The following is a 20254-nucleotide window of genomic DNA, read 5'->3' as shown; positions in this document are numbered from 1 at the left end:
GCCCGCCCGCTGAGCTCACATCCAAGGGTCAAGAGGAGGCGGCGCAGAGGGAAGAGATCCAGTCCCGGCAGCGTCTCCCAGGGCCATGAGGCCAAGCCTCCTCCGCGGCCGGAGAGGGGGAGAGCTCAGCGGCGGAACTCTGCCTGCTCCATCAATCGGGAGCGACACCCAGCCGCGAGCGCCTCTCCAGACGGATCCACCTGCGCCCGGCCCTTCTTCTCCCCACACGCTTGGAGGCGATCGGAGCGAAGAGACGGGGGAGGAGTCGGCAAACGAGGAACAGCGGGGGAGGGGGAGGAGGAGGAAAACAGAAAGAAGGCAACCCGCACAGAGCTGGGGAGAAAGTTGCATTGTTTGCCAAGGACGCTCCCGATTGGCCGAGCCTCAGCCAATGGCAGGGCGCACGGAAAGTTTGCCGTTCAAGTGCTCCATCTGGGGTGGGGAGCCCTGGCCCGGAGCCGCCCGGCCCCTATAGCGCCCGACCGCCCTCGCGCGCGCACCCTGTTTCCCAAACTTGGGATGGCTTAAAGCTTTGCTGGTGGTGGACAGACTTCAGGCTTGCCGGATCGGCTTTGTAATTCAGCCCATCAAAGTGACCCATGTTGTTGGTCCACGAGAAAAAACGACGCAGAACAAAATCCACAGCTCGGCCAAAATTCCACAAAAAATGTGCAAGCTTTCGAGTTCTTCAGAACTCTTCATCAGCCTAGGTGGCATGCAAAGCAGGAATTAAAGAACTCCTGATGAACTCGAGCACACTCCAGGAGAGAGCGGGGGACAGGAAGGCCTGGCGTGCTATGATCCATGGGGTCACGAAGAGTCGGACACGACTTAACGACTGAGCCACAACAAAGAACTCCTGAGCCCAGGGATTTGTTTTGAGTAGCAGAACTGAATGGAGCTCAGTCCTCCCACACAAAAATCCACTCCTGGTTACCCCAAAGCTTTCTGCATATCAACATATGCGGGGTGGGGAATATTGGGAGTTGTAGGGCTGTTCTCTGTCTAAACATGGATAGGATTGTGCCATTAGTTGGTGCTATGGGAGACAGAAATTCTTGCTGATCTGCACATCACCCAGAGAACTAGCAATGGATCCAGATCTCCCTTCTCTCTACCCCGATCTAAAGCACAGTGATCCCACCCCCCAAAATTGAAATGGGAGGCGCACTTCACTCTCACAACACAATTTCATTTTTGAAATGCAGGAATTAAATGTCCTGTCTGTTCTAATGGATAACTGCATAAAACAGAGTTCATTTAACAAAGTAGACATATAAGACATTTAGGTGTTCTCACACATGCCAAGCCAGATCCAAAAGCACTAAGCTTTCCAAGCCTTGTCCTTACTGTACTTACATGGAAGTAAGGTCTGGTGGGTTGGATCCAGACATGCAGTTCAATAATACACATGTCTACTCAAAAGAAATTGCTCTCCACCATTGAATTCAATGGGACTTACTCCTGTCCAAGTATAGGATTACAGACTACATTAGTTGAACTTTGGCCCCACTGAAATCAATAGGACAAGCTAGACATGACTTGAGTCCCATTGATTTCAATGGGAACTAAGTGCAATTAAGTAACCCTAGATCCAATTCCAACCCACTGATTTTACTGGCATTTTCTTCCAACTCAAGTTATTCTTAGGATTGTAGCCTTAAAGAGATTAGCACTAACGCACATCAAAGGAGGTAAGGTAGAATTTGCTCGATAATCAATTTGAATTCATGTCTCACATTCCTACATTTCCAGGAGGACAGTAAATCCTCAAGTCACCATATTTATACATTTGTAGGATATAAATCTATGTGTATAGATTTAAATCTATGATTAAGTATTAAGAAACGGTCTGCTGGATGCTTTACAGAAGGTGGGGGGAGGGAATACATTTTAAAACAGCCTTCCTCAACCAGGTGCCCTCCAGTTGTTTTATACTTCACCCCCCTTCAGCCCAGCCAACATAGCTAATGTTCAGGGATTCTGGGAGTCCAAAATGTCAGGCAGGCACCAGGTTGGGAGAGGCAGTTTAAAAGTGTTGTAAATTCAAACGTTGTGCCTTGTTAGACAAGGTTTGTGATGGAATGGACTATTTTCAGCCTTCCCCAACCAGGCACCCTCCTCCTGATATGATGGACTACAAACCCCATCATCCCTGGCCAGCATGCCCATGCTGCTTTGGGGTGATGGGGGCTGTAGGCCAACACATCTGGAGGAGGTCAACAGCTTGGGAAAGGATGGTCTATTTTAACGGGTCGGATAGGGAAGTAATATTAAGCTTTGCTTTTGGGAGCTTCCATGATACTCTGGTCTTGCCTTCCAGAGCACGCATTCCATAAAGCCCAGAAGAAGACCTGCCATTCAGTCAAAAGAAACCCACCCAACCTAATGACCCAGTTCACACAACACGCCAAGCTCACTGTTATTTAATCCATGATGAGCCATGGCACGTGTGGCGATTCCACATCCACAATATGTACATAGTAAAGGTTTGTATATGTGTATGGTGGCTGTGGGATGTGTCTGGAATGATTGACAGGCGAGTGTGAGGTGGGGGTTGGCCGAGTGTGCACAAGAATGGCAGTCTGGCAGGCGGAAGAAAGGGGGAGTGGCTGAGTGAGAATGGAATGCAGTGTGATTGGATGAGAGCTTGGGCAGAAAAACGGTGGGGGGATTGCTTCCAGGAAGTCAGATCAGTCTGGGCGGAAGGTAGATTGGATACAGCTAGAGAAGTCTGAGCTGCGATTGGGAGATAAGAGTGAGAGATAGTCTGTGGGATAGAGATTGTGTCAGATAGTGCGAGAAAGAGAGTGTGAGAGGTTTTTGAACATAGAGCTAAAAGCAGGAGTAATATTGTGTAGTTTATAGTGCTGACTTATTTTAATTATCATCCCTGATATCCTTTCCTCATCCCAACCCAGTTCCTATTTCTAATCCTGTTGTACCAAATAAACCTTCTTTGTTTTCAATTTTAAAAGACAGTTTCCTTTTTTGTGATTGGGAAGGGTTTCGCGGAATAACCCCCATGTGCCGGCTGCTTGGTCCGTGCTACCAAAACGAAAGAAAGTAGCTCTAAAAGGGTTATTGGTGGCAGTAATTGAGAGAGTGGTGAAGCATCACAATACAAAAACAGAGGGTTGTGGGTGAGAGCCTAAAAGTGGCAGTGTGAGGAGAGACACTGATCAAAGCACCAGACCTGATGACTCAAAGTAGGATCGTGAGGTGGCCAAAAAGGCCTCCGGTCCTCACAGCACATGCCAGGTGCCATTTTGAATATGTAACCCCCAATGGGGTTGCACCGTGTCATGTGAACCTAGCCATCAAGGGCTGTTCAAGGGTTAAGCAACCCTTGCAAAACTCTTGGTTTGTTCATGCTGGCTGGGAATGGTGGGAGTTCTAGTCCAACACACCTGGACGGCGCCAGATGTTGGGAGGGCTGCCCTATAATCTCCTAAAAATGGTAGTGAAGGGGAACATCACAAGAGGGGTGGGGGGTCTGCCCCCCTGTAATTGAGCAATGTCTCTATGATCATAGTTATGTCTGTGGAGAGGAGATAAGTAAGGCAGTGTTGTGGCTTTAGATTGGCTACAGCAAAGGTGGGGAACCTGTGCCCCTCCTGATGTTTTCAGACTCCAACTCCCATCAGTCCAGCCATCATGCCCAATGGTCAGGCATGATGGAAACTGTAGACTACTCACATTTGGAGAGCCACAGGTTCTCCTCCCCTGAGTTAGAGAAAGGCACCCTTGAAATGCTCAGAGGCACTCTTCTGTGTTAATGACACACATGTTATAGAGCTGAGCAAAAAGCAGAACTCTAAGACAATTTAGAGCAGAGGCAGGCAATCTGGTGTCCTCCAGATGTTTTGGACTACAACTCCCATAAGTCCCAGCCAGCATGGGCAATGGTTGGGGATTATGGGAGTTGTAGTACAAAACATCTGGAGAGCGCCAGATTGCCTGCCCCTGGCTTAGAGCACAGGCAATCTTTCTCTTCAGATGCCAGTGTGAGATTTCCCCCCCACTGTACTCCGTTCTACTAGAACACTGTCTTCCGCACCATCCTTCGCGTACACAGTTGTACACAAAATGGAATTTTAAGGATTGCTTACAGAAAAACTGTCTAGTCCTCATGGTAGCAAGAAAATAAAATCGTTTAGCAATCTTGGGAGAAAGGAGCAAATAAGTTGTGGCTTTGTAGTGTTCTACTCACCCACTCACCCCATTCTTAGACAGGGCGATGGCAGCTGCAGGGATACCACCCAGACATTTTGGCTTTGGTTGTAAGAAAATAACTCTCATTAACTCTCTCTGTATTCACATTTACATGGGGCATATATTCTTGATCAAATTTAGGGCACATCAGATTTTTTTTTTCTTCTCCTTTCAGTAAGTTTCTAGCCCCCATGGTTGCTTTGGCATCACTGGCAGGTGTTATGCTGCAGTTGCTCTCTGTAGTACCTCTTCTCCATCTCCCATCCTGCACAATATTCTGTGTATTGCCAGCTGCACCCCTGGCCTCAAGCTCTCTCCATTACTGCCAGTGCTGTAACTAGCAATTTTTTCACCTGGGCAAGCTCCCAAAAACATGCCCTCCCGCAACTCAGGAACCAGTAGCGGGGCAAATTAAGAATAGCTGTGGACCTTTAAAGTTACTGCTTTCTCCATGCCCAATGCCCAAAAGTCATTTGCACCATACATTTCCCACATCTATAATAGGATTGTTTGTTTTTAATGAGCCAAAGCCTCTTCAGAAAGGGCTGTAGCTCAGTGGCAGAGTACGTGCTTTGCAAGCCGAAGGTCCCAGGTTCAATCCCCAGCATCTCCAGATAGAGCTGGAAATATCCGCTGACTGAAACCCTGAACAGCCAGAGATACTGCCAGGATAGACAAATACTGCATTAGACAGCTATTGAGCACGCACACATACACCCCCCCCCCCCCGTTAATGGTTTGACAGTTTGAATGTAACCAGAGATGGAGAAAGAAGTCTGGTTTTGCAGATAGTTGGTGAGAAGGAGCCTCGTGGGTTTCCTAGTGTATGCTGCTGCTTAAGGAGAACTACTGGTATCCCCATCTGTCTGGGGATGTCTGTCTCCTCCCACTTGCTCAACTTGTAAATAACCAGAAATTACAGGCAAACCATGAATCTCCTTCCCACAAAGAAACAGATCATGTAAAGGGCTTCAACTAGTGTTTGTCACTAATGGAAGAAACTATATCAACTGAAAGGCCCATTGAAATCAAAGGGATGTGCTTTCAAATCATATGCTTAGAACTGGGATGTAAAAAAGTCCTCTTTAAGACATCCCTTCACTGTTGACCTCTGCACATCTCACTCAATTCAGCCTGTAGAAAACCAGAAAAAAGTCAACCCCTGAACTCCCATCGAAAGGATCTTGTGGAATGTACAACTATTCTATAAGTAACAACGCTTTCAGAATATCTAAATAAAGATAAAGACACTATTCTTTCAACACGCTCTTTATTAATTACGTTTTCTTATGGGTTCTCTTTCCCAAAAGGCACCATTTCCCCCACTCTTCCTTCTCTAGTGCTACTGCAGTTACAAAGTGTCATAAAGCAAAGCAGTCCCAAGAACTGAATTCACCCAGAGGTTGAGTCATTACCTGGCATCTCAAGAAAGAAATCGGCCTGCCTGCCTGCCTTTACCCAGTGGTTGAGTCATTGCCTGCCTTGTATGATGAGTTTGCCACTTCACTGGCAGACAAAATTGCTTCAGTTCAGCTAGACCTGGGGCTGCTAGTCAACCATGAAGGCATTTATTTATTTGGTATGGACTCAGTCTTGTCCCATTCGTTGGGATCAAAACCAGCATCAGCCACAGATGCAGAGGGTATGTCCAGGAGCATATCAAGTGCTGGATCGATCCTGTCCCCTCCTTAGCAGGTTGAAGTCAGCCAGAGAAGCCAACACCTTTACAAAGGGGGTAATCAACAGAGATTACCCATAATCCCCTTCATGGATCACTGCCTTGTTGTGGCGAAGGGGCTTGCGTAACTCAGTGAAGCCATAAGCTATGCCGTGCAGGGCCACCCAAGACGGACAGGTCATGGCAGAGAGTTCTGACAAAATGTGGTCCACTGGAGAAGGAAATGGCAACCCACTCCAGTATTCTTGCCAAGAAAACCCCATGGAACGTATCACAAGGCTAAAAGAGATGAAGCCGGAAGATGAGCCCCCCAGGTCAGAAGGTGTCCAATATGCTACTGGGGAAGAGCAGAGGGTATTTCCAAGTAGCGCCAGAAAGAGTGAAGCGGCTGGGCCAAAGCCGAAAGGATACTCAGCTGTGGATGTGTCTGGTGGTGAAAAGAAAATCCGATGCTGTAAAGAACAATATTGTTTAGGAACCTGGAATGTCAGATCAATGAATCAAGGTAAGCTGGAGGTGGTCAAACATGAGATGGCAAGATTGAACATCGACATCTTGGGAATCAGCGAACTAAAATGGACAGGCATGGGCGAATTTAATTCAGGTGACCATCATATCTACTATTGTGGGCAAGAATCCCTTAGAAGAAATGGAGTAGCACTCATAGTCAACAAAAGGGTGGGAAAAGCAGTATTGGGGTACAATCTTAAAAATGATAGAATGAACTCAGTACGAATCCAAGGCAAACCATTCAACATCACAGTAATTCAAGTCTATGCCCCAACCACTGAGGCCGAAGAAGCTGAGCTTGATCGGTTCTAGGAAGACCTACAACACCTTCTAGAACTAACACCAAAAAAAGATGTCCTCTTCATCATAGGGGATTGGAATGCTAAAGTAGGAAGTCAAGAAATCACCGGAATAACAGGCAGGCATGGCCTTGGTGTACAAAATGAAGCAGGACAAAAGCTAATAGAGTTTTGCCAAGAGAACATGCTGATCATAGCAAACACTCTTTTCCAACAGCACAAGAGGCGACTCTACACATGGACGTCACAAGATGGTCAATATCGAAATCAGATTGATTATGTCCTTTGCAGCCAAAGATGGAGACGCTCCATACAGTCAGTCAAAACAAGACCTGGAGCTGACTGTGGCTCAGATCATGAGCTGCTTCTTGCAAAATTTCGGCTGAAATTGAAGAACGTAGGGAAAACCACTAAACCGTTCAGGTATGACCTAAATCATATCCCTGATGAATATACAGTGGAGGTGAGGAATAGATTTCAGGGATTAGACCTGATAGACAGAGTGCCTGAGGAACTATGGACGGAGGTCCGTAACATTGTTCAGGAGGCAGCAACGAAATCCATCCCAAAGAAAAAGAAGTGCAAGAAAGCAAAGTGGCTGTCTGATGAGGCTTTACAAGTAGCTCACGAAAGAAGGGAAGCGAAAAGCAAGGGAGAAAGGGGAAGATATACCCAATTGAATGCAGAGTTCCAGAGAATAGCAAGGAGAGACAAGAAGGCCTTCTTAAATGAACAATGCAAAGAAATCGAGGAAAACAACAGAATGGGAAAGACTAGAGATCTCTTCAAGAAAATTGGAGATCTCAAGGGAACGTTTTGTGCAAAGACGGGCATGATAAAGGACAAAGAAGGCAGGGACCTAACAGAAGCAGATGAGATTAAGAAGAGGTGGCAAGAATACACAGAAGAACTATACAGGAAAGATCTGAATGTCCCTGATAGCCATGATAGTGCGGTCACTGAACTTGAGCCGGACATCCTAGAGAGTGAAGTCAAGTGGGCCTTAGGAAGCATTACTAACAACAAAGCTAGCGGAGATGACAGTATTCCAGCCGAGCTATTTAAAATCCTAAAAGATGATGCTGTTAAAGTGCTGCATTCAATATGCCAACAAATCTGGAACACTCAACAGTGGCCACAAGACTGGAAAAGGTCAGTTTACATTCCAATTCCAAAGAAGGGCAACGCCAAAGAGTGTTCAAACTACCGCACAATTGTGCTCATTTCACATGCCAGCAAGGTGATGCTCAAAATCCTACAAGCTAGGCTTCAGCAGTATGTGAACCGAGAACTACCGGAAGTACAAGCTGGGTTTAGAAGAGGCAGAGGAACTAGAGATCAAATCGCCAACATTCGCTGCATCATGGAGAAAGCAAGAGAATTCCAGAAAAACGTCTATTTCTGCTTCATTGACTACGCTAAAGCCTTTGATTGTGTGGATCACAACAAACTGTGGCAAATTCTGAAAGTGATGGGAGTACCAGACCACCTTACCTGTCTCCTGAGAAACCTGTACGAGGGTCAAGAAGCAACAGTCAGAACCAGACATGGAACAACCGATTGGTTCAAAATTGGGAAAGGAGTACGACAAGGCTGCATATTGTCACCCTGCTTATTTAACTTATATGCAGAGTACATCATGAGAAATGCCGGGTTGGATGAATCAGAGGTCGGAATTAAGATTGCTGGGAGAATTATCAACAACCTCCGATATGCAGATGATACCACCCCAATGGCGGAAAGCGAAGAGGATCTAAAGAGCCTCTTGTTGAGGGTGAAAGAGGAGAGTGCAAAAGCTGGTTTGAAACTCAACATTAAAAAAACTAAGATCATGGCATCTGGCCCCATCACTTCCTGGCATATAGAAGGGGAAGAAATGGAAGCAGTGACAGATTTTACTTTCTTGGGTTCCAAGATCACCGCAGACGGTGACTGTAGCCCTGAAATTAAAAGACGCTTGCTCCTTGGGAGGAAAGCTATGGCCAACCTAGACAGCATAGTAAGAAGCAGAGACATCACCTTGCCGACAAAGGTCCGTCTAATCAAAGCTATGGTTTTCCCAGTAGTAATGTATGGCTGTGAGAGCTGGACTATAAGGAAGGCTGAGCGCCGAAGAATTGATGCTTTCGAACTGTGGTGCTGGAGAAGACTCTTACGAGTGCCCTGGACTGCAAGGAGGTCAAATCAGTCCATCCTAAAGGAAATCAACCCTGAGTGCTCATTGGAAGGACAGATAATGAAGCTGAAGCTCCAATATTTTGGCCACCTAATGCGAAGAGAAAACTCCCTGGAAAAGACCCTGATGCTGGGAAAGACTGAAGGCAAAAGGAGAAGGGGACCGCAGAGGATGAGATGGCTAGATAGCATCACGGATGCAATGAATATGAACTTGAGCACGCTCCGGGAGAGAGCGCAGGACAGGAAGGCCTGGCGTGCTATGGTCCATGGGGTCACGAAGAGTCGGACACGACTGAACGACTGAACAACAACAACAACAAATCAACAGAGATGGATCAATGTTCTAATTTGCAGTTGTTTGGCTACCCACTCATACCAGCTGCCAGATCAAGATGGAGACCTTGCATATTTTTGTTCTAAAATGCTTCAGGCAACAGGCTGTGTTGAAGCCACTGCTTTTCCTGCCCTGTTCCTCTACTGGAGAGTTGGTTTGACCTCCTCCTTTGCTGCTGTTCAGCAAGCAAAGTACAGCAGGTGGGGAAAGAGGGCGGATCTGGGTGGGAGAAACTTCTTCCTCAGGAGCTTGGTCTAGAAAAGCAGCTTATAAATATTTAAATAATAAACAAATAATGTAAATAAATTCCTCTACACTTCTAAAGGTACATGCAGTATCTCCAGGCTACCACCTGCAACTCTACTTATGCAAGATAATCTTCCTCAGTGCTGAGGCCCAAGCCATTAGTATCTCATTTCCAATTTTTCCCTTTTTGAGAAGTTTGTTGAGTGGACTTTTTTTCCCCTGCAGGATCAGGTACACCTGAATATTATCCACTGCTGCAGACTCTGGTTCTTAATTTCTGGGAGAATGAGCTTCAGAGAAAGAAAGCCTCTGCGGTCATAAATTTCTTCAGAGGAAGCTTTCAAAAATAACGTAGGAACAGTGAATTGTCATGTAGGATTTGACAGCCTCTATAAATCTTCCCAATTAAATGTGTGTGCATGATGTAAAAAAGAAAAAGAAAAAAAGCATATGCCCAGATGAGTGAGACTGGAAGTGTTTCATTTCACCACTGTCCTTGCCTGCACACAGTCTCTAGGGGACTCAGTTGCCAGCGACACTTCCTTTCAAGTGGTCACCTCACTGACATTTGATATGACCCAGCTCATCAAAACCAAAACGAAAGCTACATCAGCAAGGGAAGAGACATAAAATTAGCACAAGAGGTTCTCATGTTGCTATTTATACTTGCAGACAAAAACAAGGCACAAAGACATTGCTTAATTGGAATATAATCACAGACTGGCAATTCAGAGTAAAATACACACCAGGTATATGCGATTAGCAGATCAAAAAATGTAATAATATAAATGGAGAGAATTCATTCCAGTGAAGATGAAGGGGAAGCTAAATAGAAGTCCCAAGATGTTAAGTCCAAGCAGCCGCAACAGAGATCAGCTTTCTCCAACATGGTGTCATCCAGCTATGTTGGATTACAGCTCTGTGCTGTGCTTGTTTGGACCTTAACATCTTGGGACTTCTTTTTAGTTCCAGTCCAACATATCTGGAGAGCACCATGTTAGGGAAAGCTGGTATAGATAGGCCGCATGCCCATGGAGGCACAGTGTTGGGGAACTGGTTACCATTGCTAAGGTCCTGGTTCAAATTTCTTTACAGGATTGATGACTTGTCCTATAGCTAATAGCTCTCAGAGCGATGTGCCACACCAATAAAACCCCTATAAATCAACTCAGTAAAAGAATTAGTTGAAAACAGGAATCCATTAAAAGCTGGTCAGGCTAAAGCAGGCAGCGCAAGAAAAATATAAAAATATCACAGATCTAAAATTGTACAACATAGCAGCAGAAATATAAGGCGATTAAAAGGCCTGAAATAAAAAAAGGTCTTAGACGGGCACCAAAAAGATAACAAACTAGGTGCCAGGAGGACCTCTTTGGGGTGGGGTATCCCATAACTGGGGTGCCACTAGTGAAAATGCCTTCTTTTTTTCAAGGTCTCTGGCCCTTACATTATGATCTTGGCCACCAGTTTAGGTTCAAACTAGACAAATCAAGGAATACATGATTACATTTCCATTTCTTTTTAAAGTTTAATTACATCCATGACTACCCCCAATCTGGGTCAAGACCACAGAATAGGACTATGGCATAACCCTACCACACCATGCTGTTTTCCCCATGAAAATCCTCTTCCTAAAGCAGTCCTGTGAAGGAATCTGCTAGATCGGGAGTAGGCAACCTGGTGCCCTCCAGATGTGTTGAACTACAATCCCCATCAGCCCCAGCATGGCCAATGGTCAGGGATTGTGGGAACTGTAGTATAAAACATCTAGCTTCTCTACCCCTGTGTTTACCAGAATGGTTTTCCTCCTGGGGCAAATAGCAGCTGAGGGGAGGGGTGGATTTTCATCCTGGTAAATGGTGATAACCCCCATTCCCACACCCATGCTATGGTCCTGATCCAGACTGGGGCTCTCCACAACTGCATTTTTAAAAATAAAAGTGTAAAGAAAAGAAAATGCAGTTATGCATTTTGACCCTGCTATATCTCTAAATGGAAATTCCAACAAATCCATGAAGGACAGATCTGTCGATGGCCATGGGCCCTAATAGTTCAATGGAACCTGGATGTTCAGAGGATGTATAGGTCTGCACAGCAAATACCAAGTACAAAACACAAGGGAGAGGTGACGCCTTTATGTCCTGTTTGCAAGCTTCTGCAATTTCAAGGCCAGTGGAAAACCTTATCAATTTCATCAATGCCCATTTGGAGAGAAACTCATGAGGTCAAGGAAAATGTGGAAAATTTCACCACGGTCCCCTTTTTTCCTTCACTATCCTCCCCACCACCACCCCTATCATACTTTAATAATATTTTTTTCTTAAATAAAAATCATACACAGCATCTGTGAAGTAGACAAGGCTCTCCACTCTTCAAGGGAGGGTGAAGGGAATTTATAATGGTAAAACTGACAACCACAGCCCCAGGCCATGTTAGTTTTACTGGAGTGCAGAGAGGGGTAAAAGCAAAAACCTGGCACTGGATAAATGGGAAAGGCTCTTCCATCCCCTCCACCCCTTAAACTAGTATCCTGGGAACCACGGGGTGGGGGGGGGGGCTCAGTGAAATGGATAAGGATTTCATCTGACCTTGTCAGTTTCACGGGAGATCAGGAGAGGGGCAGTGACGGAAACAGCAGGCAGGCAGGCAAGCAAATAATGCAGAAAGATGTAGTTTTGTCCTTAGTGTCTCTAAAATTACAGTTCCAATGTATCCACTGAAAATTGTTATTCACACATATAGATGACTTGTTACAAAAGATGTTTGCTTTCACCTTCCTTCCCCAACTTTTACCAAGCTTACTTATAGCCTGATCCTACACATGTTTACTCAGAAGCTCCACTTGCACTCCCTAGAGATGTGCTCAGGAAGGCAGCAGCCATAATTACTTCCACTATTCTACAGAACCAGCAAGTCCCTGACAGCTGTCTATTCAGGTAGACTATCTACATGCTATATCAACTGCTGCAATTATCAATGTAACCATGACCAATAGGACTGCCAGCTATTAACACAACCTGAACCTATATTCTGAAGTGTTCTGCTAAGTTCAATGGGAGACTTTACTAATAAGCATGCATAGGAGAGTAGCCTTAGCTGATTAGTCATCTGTCTTGTCACCAGTTCATTGATTGATTGGTCAATTAAAAGCAAACATATTTGCATAGTGCGAATACCTCAGTTTAGAAGCCTTTTCAGATACTGAAAGAAATGGAATGTACAATTGAATAAAGCCACCTCACACTGCAGGAAGGATGAGTTATCTTCAGTATTGCTTTTTCATTCCCTATTATTTATTTCAATGTTATGCCGCCCTTCCTCCAACACACTCATAATTCTCTGTCCTGCTCACCCCTGGTCTAAGGCTGCAATTCTATACATAATTTACCTAGGAGGGAGCCTGGGAGTGCACAGCCTTAATCTACTGCTTGAGCCAAGAAAAGCTTGCAGGCCTACAAATCAATTCTACAAATGTGGAGCCCATTAAGCACATTTAAACCACATTTATTTTAACAGGGGAAACAGAGGTACATGCTACACACACACACACACCCTAAAATAGATGGGATAAAAGTGCTTAATATATTTAACATAAGAGAAGGAGGGCTAAAAGGATCCCACAGTCTGATTGGTCACATCAATCATACACTTCCAGTACATTAAAAAAAAAAAAAAATCTGTGGTTTAGCATGATCTCCTTCCAGAGCCTTGCTCTGAAGGTGCTGTAGTTCTGTGGTAGAGCGCCTGCTTTGCATGCAGAAGGACCCAGTTTAATCCCCAGTATCTCCAGGTAGCACTGGGAAAAACTCCTGTCTGAAACCCTGGAGAGCCGCTGCCAACCAATTGCCATTTCTACACGAGGCTTTTATTGCACGCTCATGGAAGTTTGTGTGTCCTTTACCCAATGTCGTCAACCTCCAGACTGTCTTCCACGCTTTCCGACCTTTATCCTGGTTTTTAAAAGATCAGGGATCATGCAGTAATAAATGTTACTCTGATTTAATGGCTGTGTGAAATTGCGCAGTTCCGCTATAACACAGCATCATCTAGTGGCTGTATAATGAAACATGTAGGACTTGCAGACAAAGGAAGTCCTGGAAAAAAGCCTGTATCAGCCTGTGTAAGGAGCCAATCTTAATCCCACAAAGATTCTGGATGCAGAAGCCCTAGTAAGTTGCAGGATAAAAAGCCTGCTGTGGGGAAGCCCAGTGTTAAGAATACTGGGCTAGATAGGCCAAGGGTCTGACTCAGTATAAGGCAGCTTCCTATGCTCCTGCAATTCTTATCTTGCAATACCAACATTGTTAAGCTGGGGCGGGGGGGAGTGTCACACACTGACCAGTTATAAGTTGTAAAGTAATTTATAGGGTTTTACCAGTCTCTCTTCATGGGTCTTTGACAGCAGCTTGATCCACAGGCACTAGCAAGGGATGACACTTACTTTCATGTTTTGAAAAGCTTCACCTTCTGAGGATCAAGCTGCTCTTAAAGGCCCTCTTAAAGGCAAGCCCTTTTATGTGTTTGGCTGTGTGTGTTTTCTGGTCAGCTGGCAATCTCAGTAATTACCTCTGAATAAAAGAGATAGTGAACTTCTTGCCATCTGTGCAAATATAATTCCATGCTTCTCCCTTATACTGGTACTTCATCTCCATGCTATGATATCTATAGAATATCTATAAGATTGTAGTTTCTACTATGCAGCCACCCCTCCACCCCAACATCACCTTCTGGATCTCTTCTCGGTTCCATTGTCTGCCCTTTTACCCCTATTTGGAAACAAATGTGAAAGAAAACTTTTTGCTGGCCCACCGCCTCAAGGCTGTCCATGACATTACAGACTTTGATCTTCAAGCCTGCATTTTGCAAGGGTAGTTCTTCCATCCTTTGACAAATGCACTTGCATTGGACGGATAGGGGGATGATATAGAGGCAGGAATAGCTCAGTCAGTTTCAGAGGAGTCCTTGCTCTGATATGGATGGTCCAGCTAGGAACATTTGGCCCTTACTTTACAAACAGAAGTAAAAAGAAAAAGAAAAGAAAAATACAGCCATGTTTCTTGAATGTTTTGAACTCGGGTCCCTTTCTTATTTATGTATTTATTAAATTTATTAATCACCCATCTGGTTGGTCACCCAGTTTCTGAACTTCCTTTACCTTTAAATTGAGTCAATGGTTGCTTTGTTTGCTGGCTGAAGAGTTATTGTTTTTTTTTATAAAATAAAATAAAATAAAATAAAATGTGTAATTGTACGGTTTTTATATTGGATTTGTTTGTATTTTGATGTTGTGTACATCACCCTGAGATCCTGAGATGAAAGGGGGGGGGGGTTATAGATGTTAAAAATAAATAAATAAAATAATACCTTGTCTCACTTACCCTAAGAACCAACAATCTGTTTTGTGCAGAGATTCTCATGCACAATGGTGAACGGTCTGTTGCTGTCTGAAACGACTGGTGGAACGGCGTACTAATCCAATAGAGGCATTAGAAGCGGCATAGAGCAGACACCCTCCTAAAACTACACACAGAGAGCGGTGTTTATTTTTTACATGCATTTCCCTTGTCTTCCATCACAGAACTTGAGACGGCATATACGGGGTTCCCAGGTAGTCTTCCATCCAGGCACTGACCAGACTAGAGATGTAAAATTTCTGGAAATTTTGAAGCCATGGGGAAAAAATGGGGGTTTCCCATTTCTCCAGGGTGAAAATGGAAATTTTGGGGGGAAATAAGCAATGCTTTGCGAAGAGAAAACTCCCTGGAAAAGACGCTGATGCTGGGAAAGACTGAAGGCAAAAGGAGAAGGGGACGGCAGAGGATGAGATGGCTAGATAGCATCACGGATGCAATGAATATGAACTTGAGCACGCTCCAGGAGAGAGCGCAGGACAGGAAGGCCTGGCGTGCTATGGTCCATGGGGTCACGAAGAGTCGGACACGACTGAACGACTGAACAACAACAACAACAAGCAATGCTTATTTTTTAAGCACTCTTTACAGATCCTAAAGTCACTTTGTTGCTTTAGGACAGCCTTCCCCAACCTGGTGCCCACCAAATATTTTGGACTTCAGCTCCTATCAGCCTCAGGCAGAATGGCCAATGGTCAGGAATGCTGGCCACTGTGGTCCAAAACATCTGGAGAGCACCAGGTTGAGGAAGGCTGCTTTAGGAACATAAAGCAGCCTTTATGTACCTGAAGTTATATTATGTATAACATAGTTTGCTCATAAAATTATCATTATATCTGAAAACTTTAAGAAGTGAACTCAGTAAATTTGTAATTATTGTCTGAATAAACTATTTAATATACCAAACATGATTAATTTTTGAGCAAACGAAGTTACACATAACGTATTTTAGATTCCTAATTTATATCTGACCAGAGAGAACTTCAGCAAGTAGTCCCTGAAACATCTGAATCATCCTAGAAGCCGGAAGAAGCAGGAAGAACTGGAGATAGAGGAAGACAAGTGCAGAAACACAGAACTGAGTAGAACAAAACCCAAAATGTCAAGAACATATATTTTCTTTCATATTATGACACATGACTCTATTTACAAGTTGGGAAACTGAGCATGACTTCGAGCATCCCAAAATGTCTATCAGTAAAATATACATTGGATCAATAATTTAAATAAGAAATGGAAGAAACAGCTATGATGAGAATCTTACAGAAGAGATTAAAAACATTTTTCCCCATGGCTTCATTATTTCCAGACATTTTACATCTCTAGTCTTTCTATAAAAGTCTTCTTATTACATAGATTTTAGAAATCATTTGGGGGTGGAGAGTTAAGGCTTGGTAACAAAACACCTTGTCTTAAATTCTCAAAGAAAATATTTCAGAATCCAAAGCTATTCTATTTTTCAGAAAAAAACAAAAACGGTCCGGGGGGGGGGTACCTTTTCCCCCTGAATTTTTCTGGTTTTTTCCAGGCCCTCACATCTCTAGACCAGACCGAAACCTGCTTAGGTTCAGCAGGGGGTGGCTGCACTATGTGACTTCAGCCCATAGTCCTGGCCTTTGCTCATGCAAATAAAACGGAGCTTTCTTCTCCCAAAATCAGGTTGAGGTGAAGAGGCCCTGGGAAATCTGCCAGGGGGGCAAGACACAAACTATATTGCCTTTCTCAAACAAGAGAGAACAGCAACAGGAAAGTCTGGACTCTACCCAAAGACAGTTAAGTCCACTGCCACCTAGTGACTAAACTATAAAATTACACTATCCACACACTCCCTTCCTGAAACTTGGAGTGTATGTATGTACATATGCATGTGCACACACACATACAATGTAGGTATCCTGCACTCCCAGATATGTGTGTGTGTGTGTGTGTGTGTGTGTGTGTGTGTGTATGGCTGAGTCACAGCTTAAGAACCACTAGCGTAGGGAGTAGTAACTGGTCGTTCCTTAGACAAATCCTGGGAGAGGCTTGGTGCTTTGTGGACTAGTTGTTGCCCAGATATGAATGCAGAGGTGAGGGAGAAATAGAGACATGTGCCTCTGGGAGAATGTCAGTAACAGCAGACAAGATTTCCCTGAGAGCTTTTGGCCACTTACAATCTTTTCCCACGGGAGTGTTGGCTGTTCGTTTGAGTGTAACCTCATACTTTACATGGGGTGGCTACATGTCCAACTTTAGGGCAGTCCTCTGTTTGAAAGTGTCCTCTCTTAAAAGGGCTGTCCGGTCCAAGTCCAGTTTAAAGATAAGGAACCATACAAAGGGAAAGCTGAGAGGAATCTTGTAGTTGCCCATTAATGATTAGTACTGGATAGCAGAATGAGCAGCAGGCACACAGGGCATGTAGTGGTCACAGTCTTCGCCACTAATTGGTGAGATGGGTTGTATTTCCTTTAAACTATCAGCATTGTTTCCAAATTTGCAACTCTACTGGTAGATTAGCACATGTAAATTTATCACATCCTTGCCCTCTTTCTTTTTCTTCTCTTCATAATGCATGCAATAATGTTTTTCTTCTCTTCAAATTTCCTCTATTTGAGTGATGCATAAGTGGCCACCATAGTTTGCATGAAATGAAGGGGGGCTAACAGGACTTGGTCTCCCCACACCACACTCAGTGAATGAGTGAAATGAGTGTGTATTGAGATCAAGTCCCAGAATCCCCTGCAACATACAATGCTTCTGTGGCAAATGCATGCACAGAGCATTTCTGAAGCAGGATGTCCATGTGGAAAGAGCCTCCCGTAGGCCCAAAGCTTGAAAAAAACTGCACAGTTCCAGTATAAACAGTGTGAGGAATGGTCAAGGGAGCCAGTCAACCTTTGTGTCTTTCCCTAGGGTACACAACCATTTTGGGCCCCAGGACCACAACTGTTGCTGGCTTGGGGGCTGAGAGATGAGGGCTGCATACACATACACCCAGATGCATATACCCAGAGATGCACATACAGAGAGACAGAAACACACACAGAGAGAGAGAGAGAGAGAGAGAGAGAAATGTGCGCACACACATGTGGGTAGGGTGGGGGGCTTTGGCAGCAGCGGATGGGTCAGGGTACTTTTAGAGTGCTGCAGTAAAGGCCTTGGAGGGCCGCAGGTTATGCACCCCTGTTCTATCCTGTGGAGGAAGCTGGAAATGACTTGTCTATGCCACTGAGCATATAAGGCGTAGTAAGGTCAATTTTACGAACTGAGGAGGCTGCCTTATAATGACCTATTTTGCACGATCACCGCAGCCCACCATGGCTTCTTTAAGCCATGATGAGTTGCAGTGTCTGCAGGCACCAGGTTGCCTATTCAGGCCCTGGCCACAGCTGGTCATGTCGTCCTATCCCAGGCAGCAGGGGTTGTTTGAGGGTTAAACAACCCTCAAATAACCCATTGGCTGTTGTAGGGTGAACCCTCAAACAACCCCTGCTGGGGCTGGGTTGACATGGCAAATGCCCGCCAGGGTTGAATATTCAAAATGACCGCCCACCCGTGTCCCACCATGGCTGCGGGTGGGCTGTGATGATCGTGCAAACAGGCCCACTGAGTCAGACCCTGTATTGTTTACTACACGGACTGGAAGCAGCTCTCCAAGGTTTCAGACAGGGGGATTTTCCCATCTTTACCTGGAGGTGGCAGGTGCTGAACCTGAGACCTTTCACATGAAACGCATGTGCTCTTCCCTTGAGCTGTGGCCCTTCTTGCAATTTCTTAACCTGCTGCACAGTTTCCATGCCTGAGCCAGCCACAGCTCTGATGTGGAAACTCTCCAGACTAGGCCAAAGGACCATGTCATCTGCCATGGTAAGCTTTATGGCGGAAGAGTGAAGGAGAAGCCATCAGTCAAAGCCCTACTCCAGCTTCCTCCTTGGGACAGACACAATGCATAGATGGCCTCTAAAGTCTAGGGACAAACACCATTGCGTGAGATTCCCCTGGCCACTGAATTACACTTCTCTTTTCCTGGGAAGGAACAGTCCAGCTCTGAAGGAACCCACTGACTCCCTCTGCAAAGGCACACATTGGCCAAGAACGTGCTTGGTTTCTTCTTCAACATCCTCCATGGCTGGATGGTATAAGCTGTGATTCGAGCTAGCAGATGCGAAGGAACAGCATCCACAAAACAGAAGGCTGGCTCTAAAGGCAGGTCCTGCCATAAGAACATAAGAAGAGCCCTGCTGGATCAGGTTGAGGTCCATCTAGTCCAACATTCTGTTCACACAGTGGCCAAACAGCTGCCCACAGGAAACCCACAAGCAGGACGTGAGTGTAACAGCACTCTCTCGCCCATGTTCCCCAGCCACTGGTGTACATCGGCATACCGCCTCTGATACTGGAGGTAGAATATAGCCGCCAGGATTAGTAGCCATTGATAGCTTTGTCCTCCATTAATTTGTCTAACCCCCCTTTTAAAGCCATCCAAAGTGATGGCCATCATTAGTGGGCTTCTAGTGGATGCACCAGATAAATGCCCAGGAGGCATCAGGCACCCCTGGTCTATATGGTGAGACCATGCATCCAACCTGCCACCATATGTGATGGCAGCATTTGGGGATCAGGATATACATTAGGCAATATCCAAAAATGCTGAATACCGACTGCAGGGGTAGGTAACCTGGTGCCCTCCGGATGTTTTAGACTACAACTCCCAGAATCCCGCTGTGCCCTGAGAGAAATTAACTGAGAGAACTGCTGTGTGCCCTGAGAAATTAATTACATTAGGATATTTAGACACACACACACACACACACCTCTCCACCGAGGAGGCTGCCTGCTACATTTCCGAAAGATCCATCGGCGTTGCCTCAGCTTGGGGTGTGGGAGGAGGCAATAACTGCCAGCTCACCTGATTCAGAAATGCTGTGGAATTAACCACTGCAGAGGAGGCCTGCCTAGAACGGCGGCTCATGCAGAAACACAGGGGGGATGGCTATTCTGAGGCTAGTTCTTCTCCAGATGTTTTGGACTACAGCTCCCATCAGACCCAGCCAGCATGGCCACTGGCCAGGGACAATGGGAACTGTAGTCCGAAATGTCTGAAGGGTACTAACTGGCCTGTCCCTAGGTGAGTCTCCAGTTCTCTCAGTCAGCAGAAGTTTGGAAAACACTGATCTACAGTTACAAAGAAAGGGGCTGGATTACAGGGGGTGGGGAAAGGCTTTGTGAACTGAAATCCAAACCCTTTCGCTATCATCCTTCTCCACTCTTCCTAGTTCAAAAGGTGAAGGCTGGGGGGCTGCTCCCCCCAACCCCACCACTCTTGATCATGCTGCGGCATTTGGCTTGTGTAGTCTCCAGGATGAAGAAAAAAAAAGCCTGAAAGGAGGAGGCCTGATTGCGA

The 20254-nt window shown here is 45.3% G+C and overlaps 1 protein-coding gene across 23 annotated transcripts in view; it reads right to left on the bottom strand.

Moving 5' to 3' along the window:
- Positions 1–20254, bottom strand: part of HDAC7 (histone deacetylase 7) — a 242137-nt gene that overhangs the window by 149332 nt on the left and 72551 nt on the right. For 2 of the 23 annotated variants that reach the window (XM_084836485.1, XM_084836495.1), the window contains exon 3: positions 14839–14980. The exons of 19 other annotated variants lie outside the window; for them this stretch is intronic. Coding sequence is in view for 1 of the 4 variants with exons in the window: in XM_084836477.1 (XP_084692603.1) it covers positions 14185–14226 (42 nt within the window). In the remaining 3 variants the exon portion in view is untranslated. Of the gene's footprint in view, positions 1–19; positions 6051–14184; positions 14227–14838; positions 14981–20254 lie in introns of those variants that run through there. 2 more of the 23 variants (XM_084836477.1, XM_084836492.1) reach the window with 2 other exon arrangements.

The sequence above is a fragment of the Heloderma suspectum genome, chromosome 2 (genome assembly GCF_057233095.1).
Source record: "Heloderma suspectum isolate Gila_16-S chromosome 2, 16-S_ref, whole genome shotgun sequence".
NCBI lineage: Eukaryota > Metazoa > Chordata > Lepidosauria > Squamata > Helodermatidae > Heloderma > Heloderma suspectum.
The sequence above is the reverse complement of the archived record's forward strand: the minus strand, read 5'-3'. Positions and strand labels throughout refer to the sequence as shown.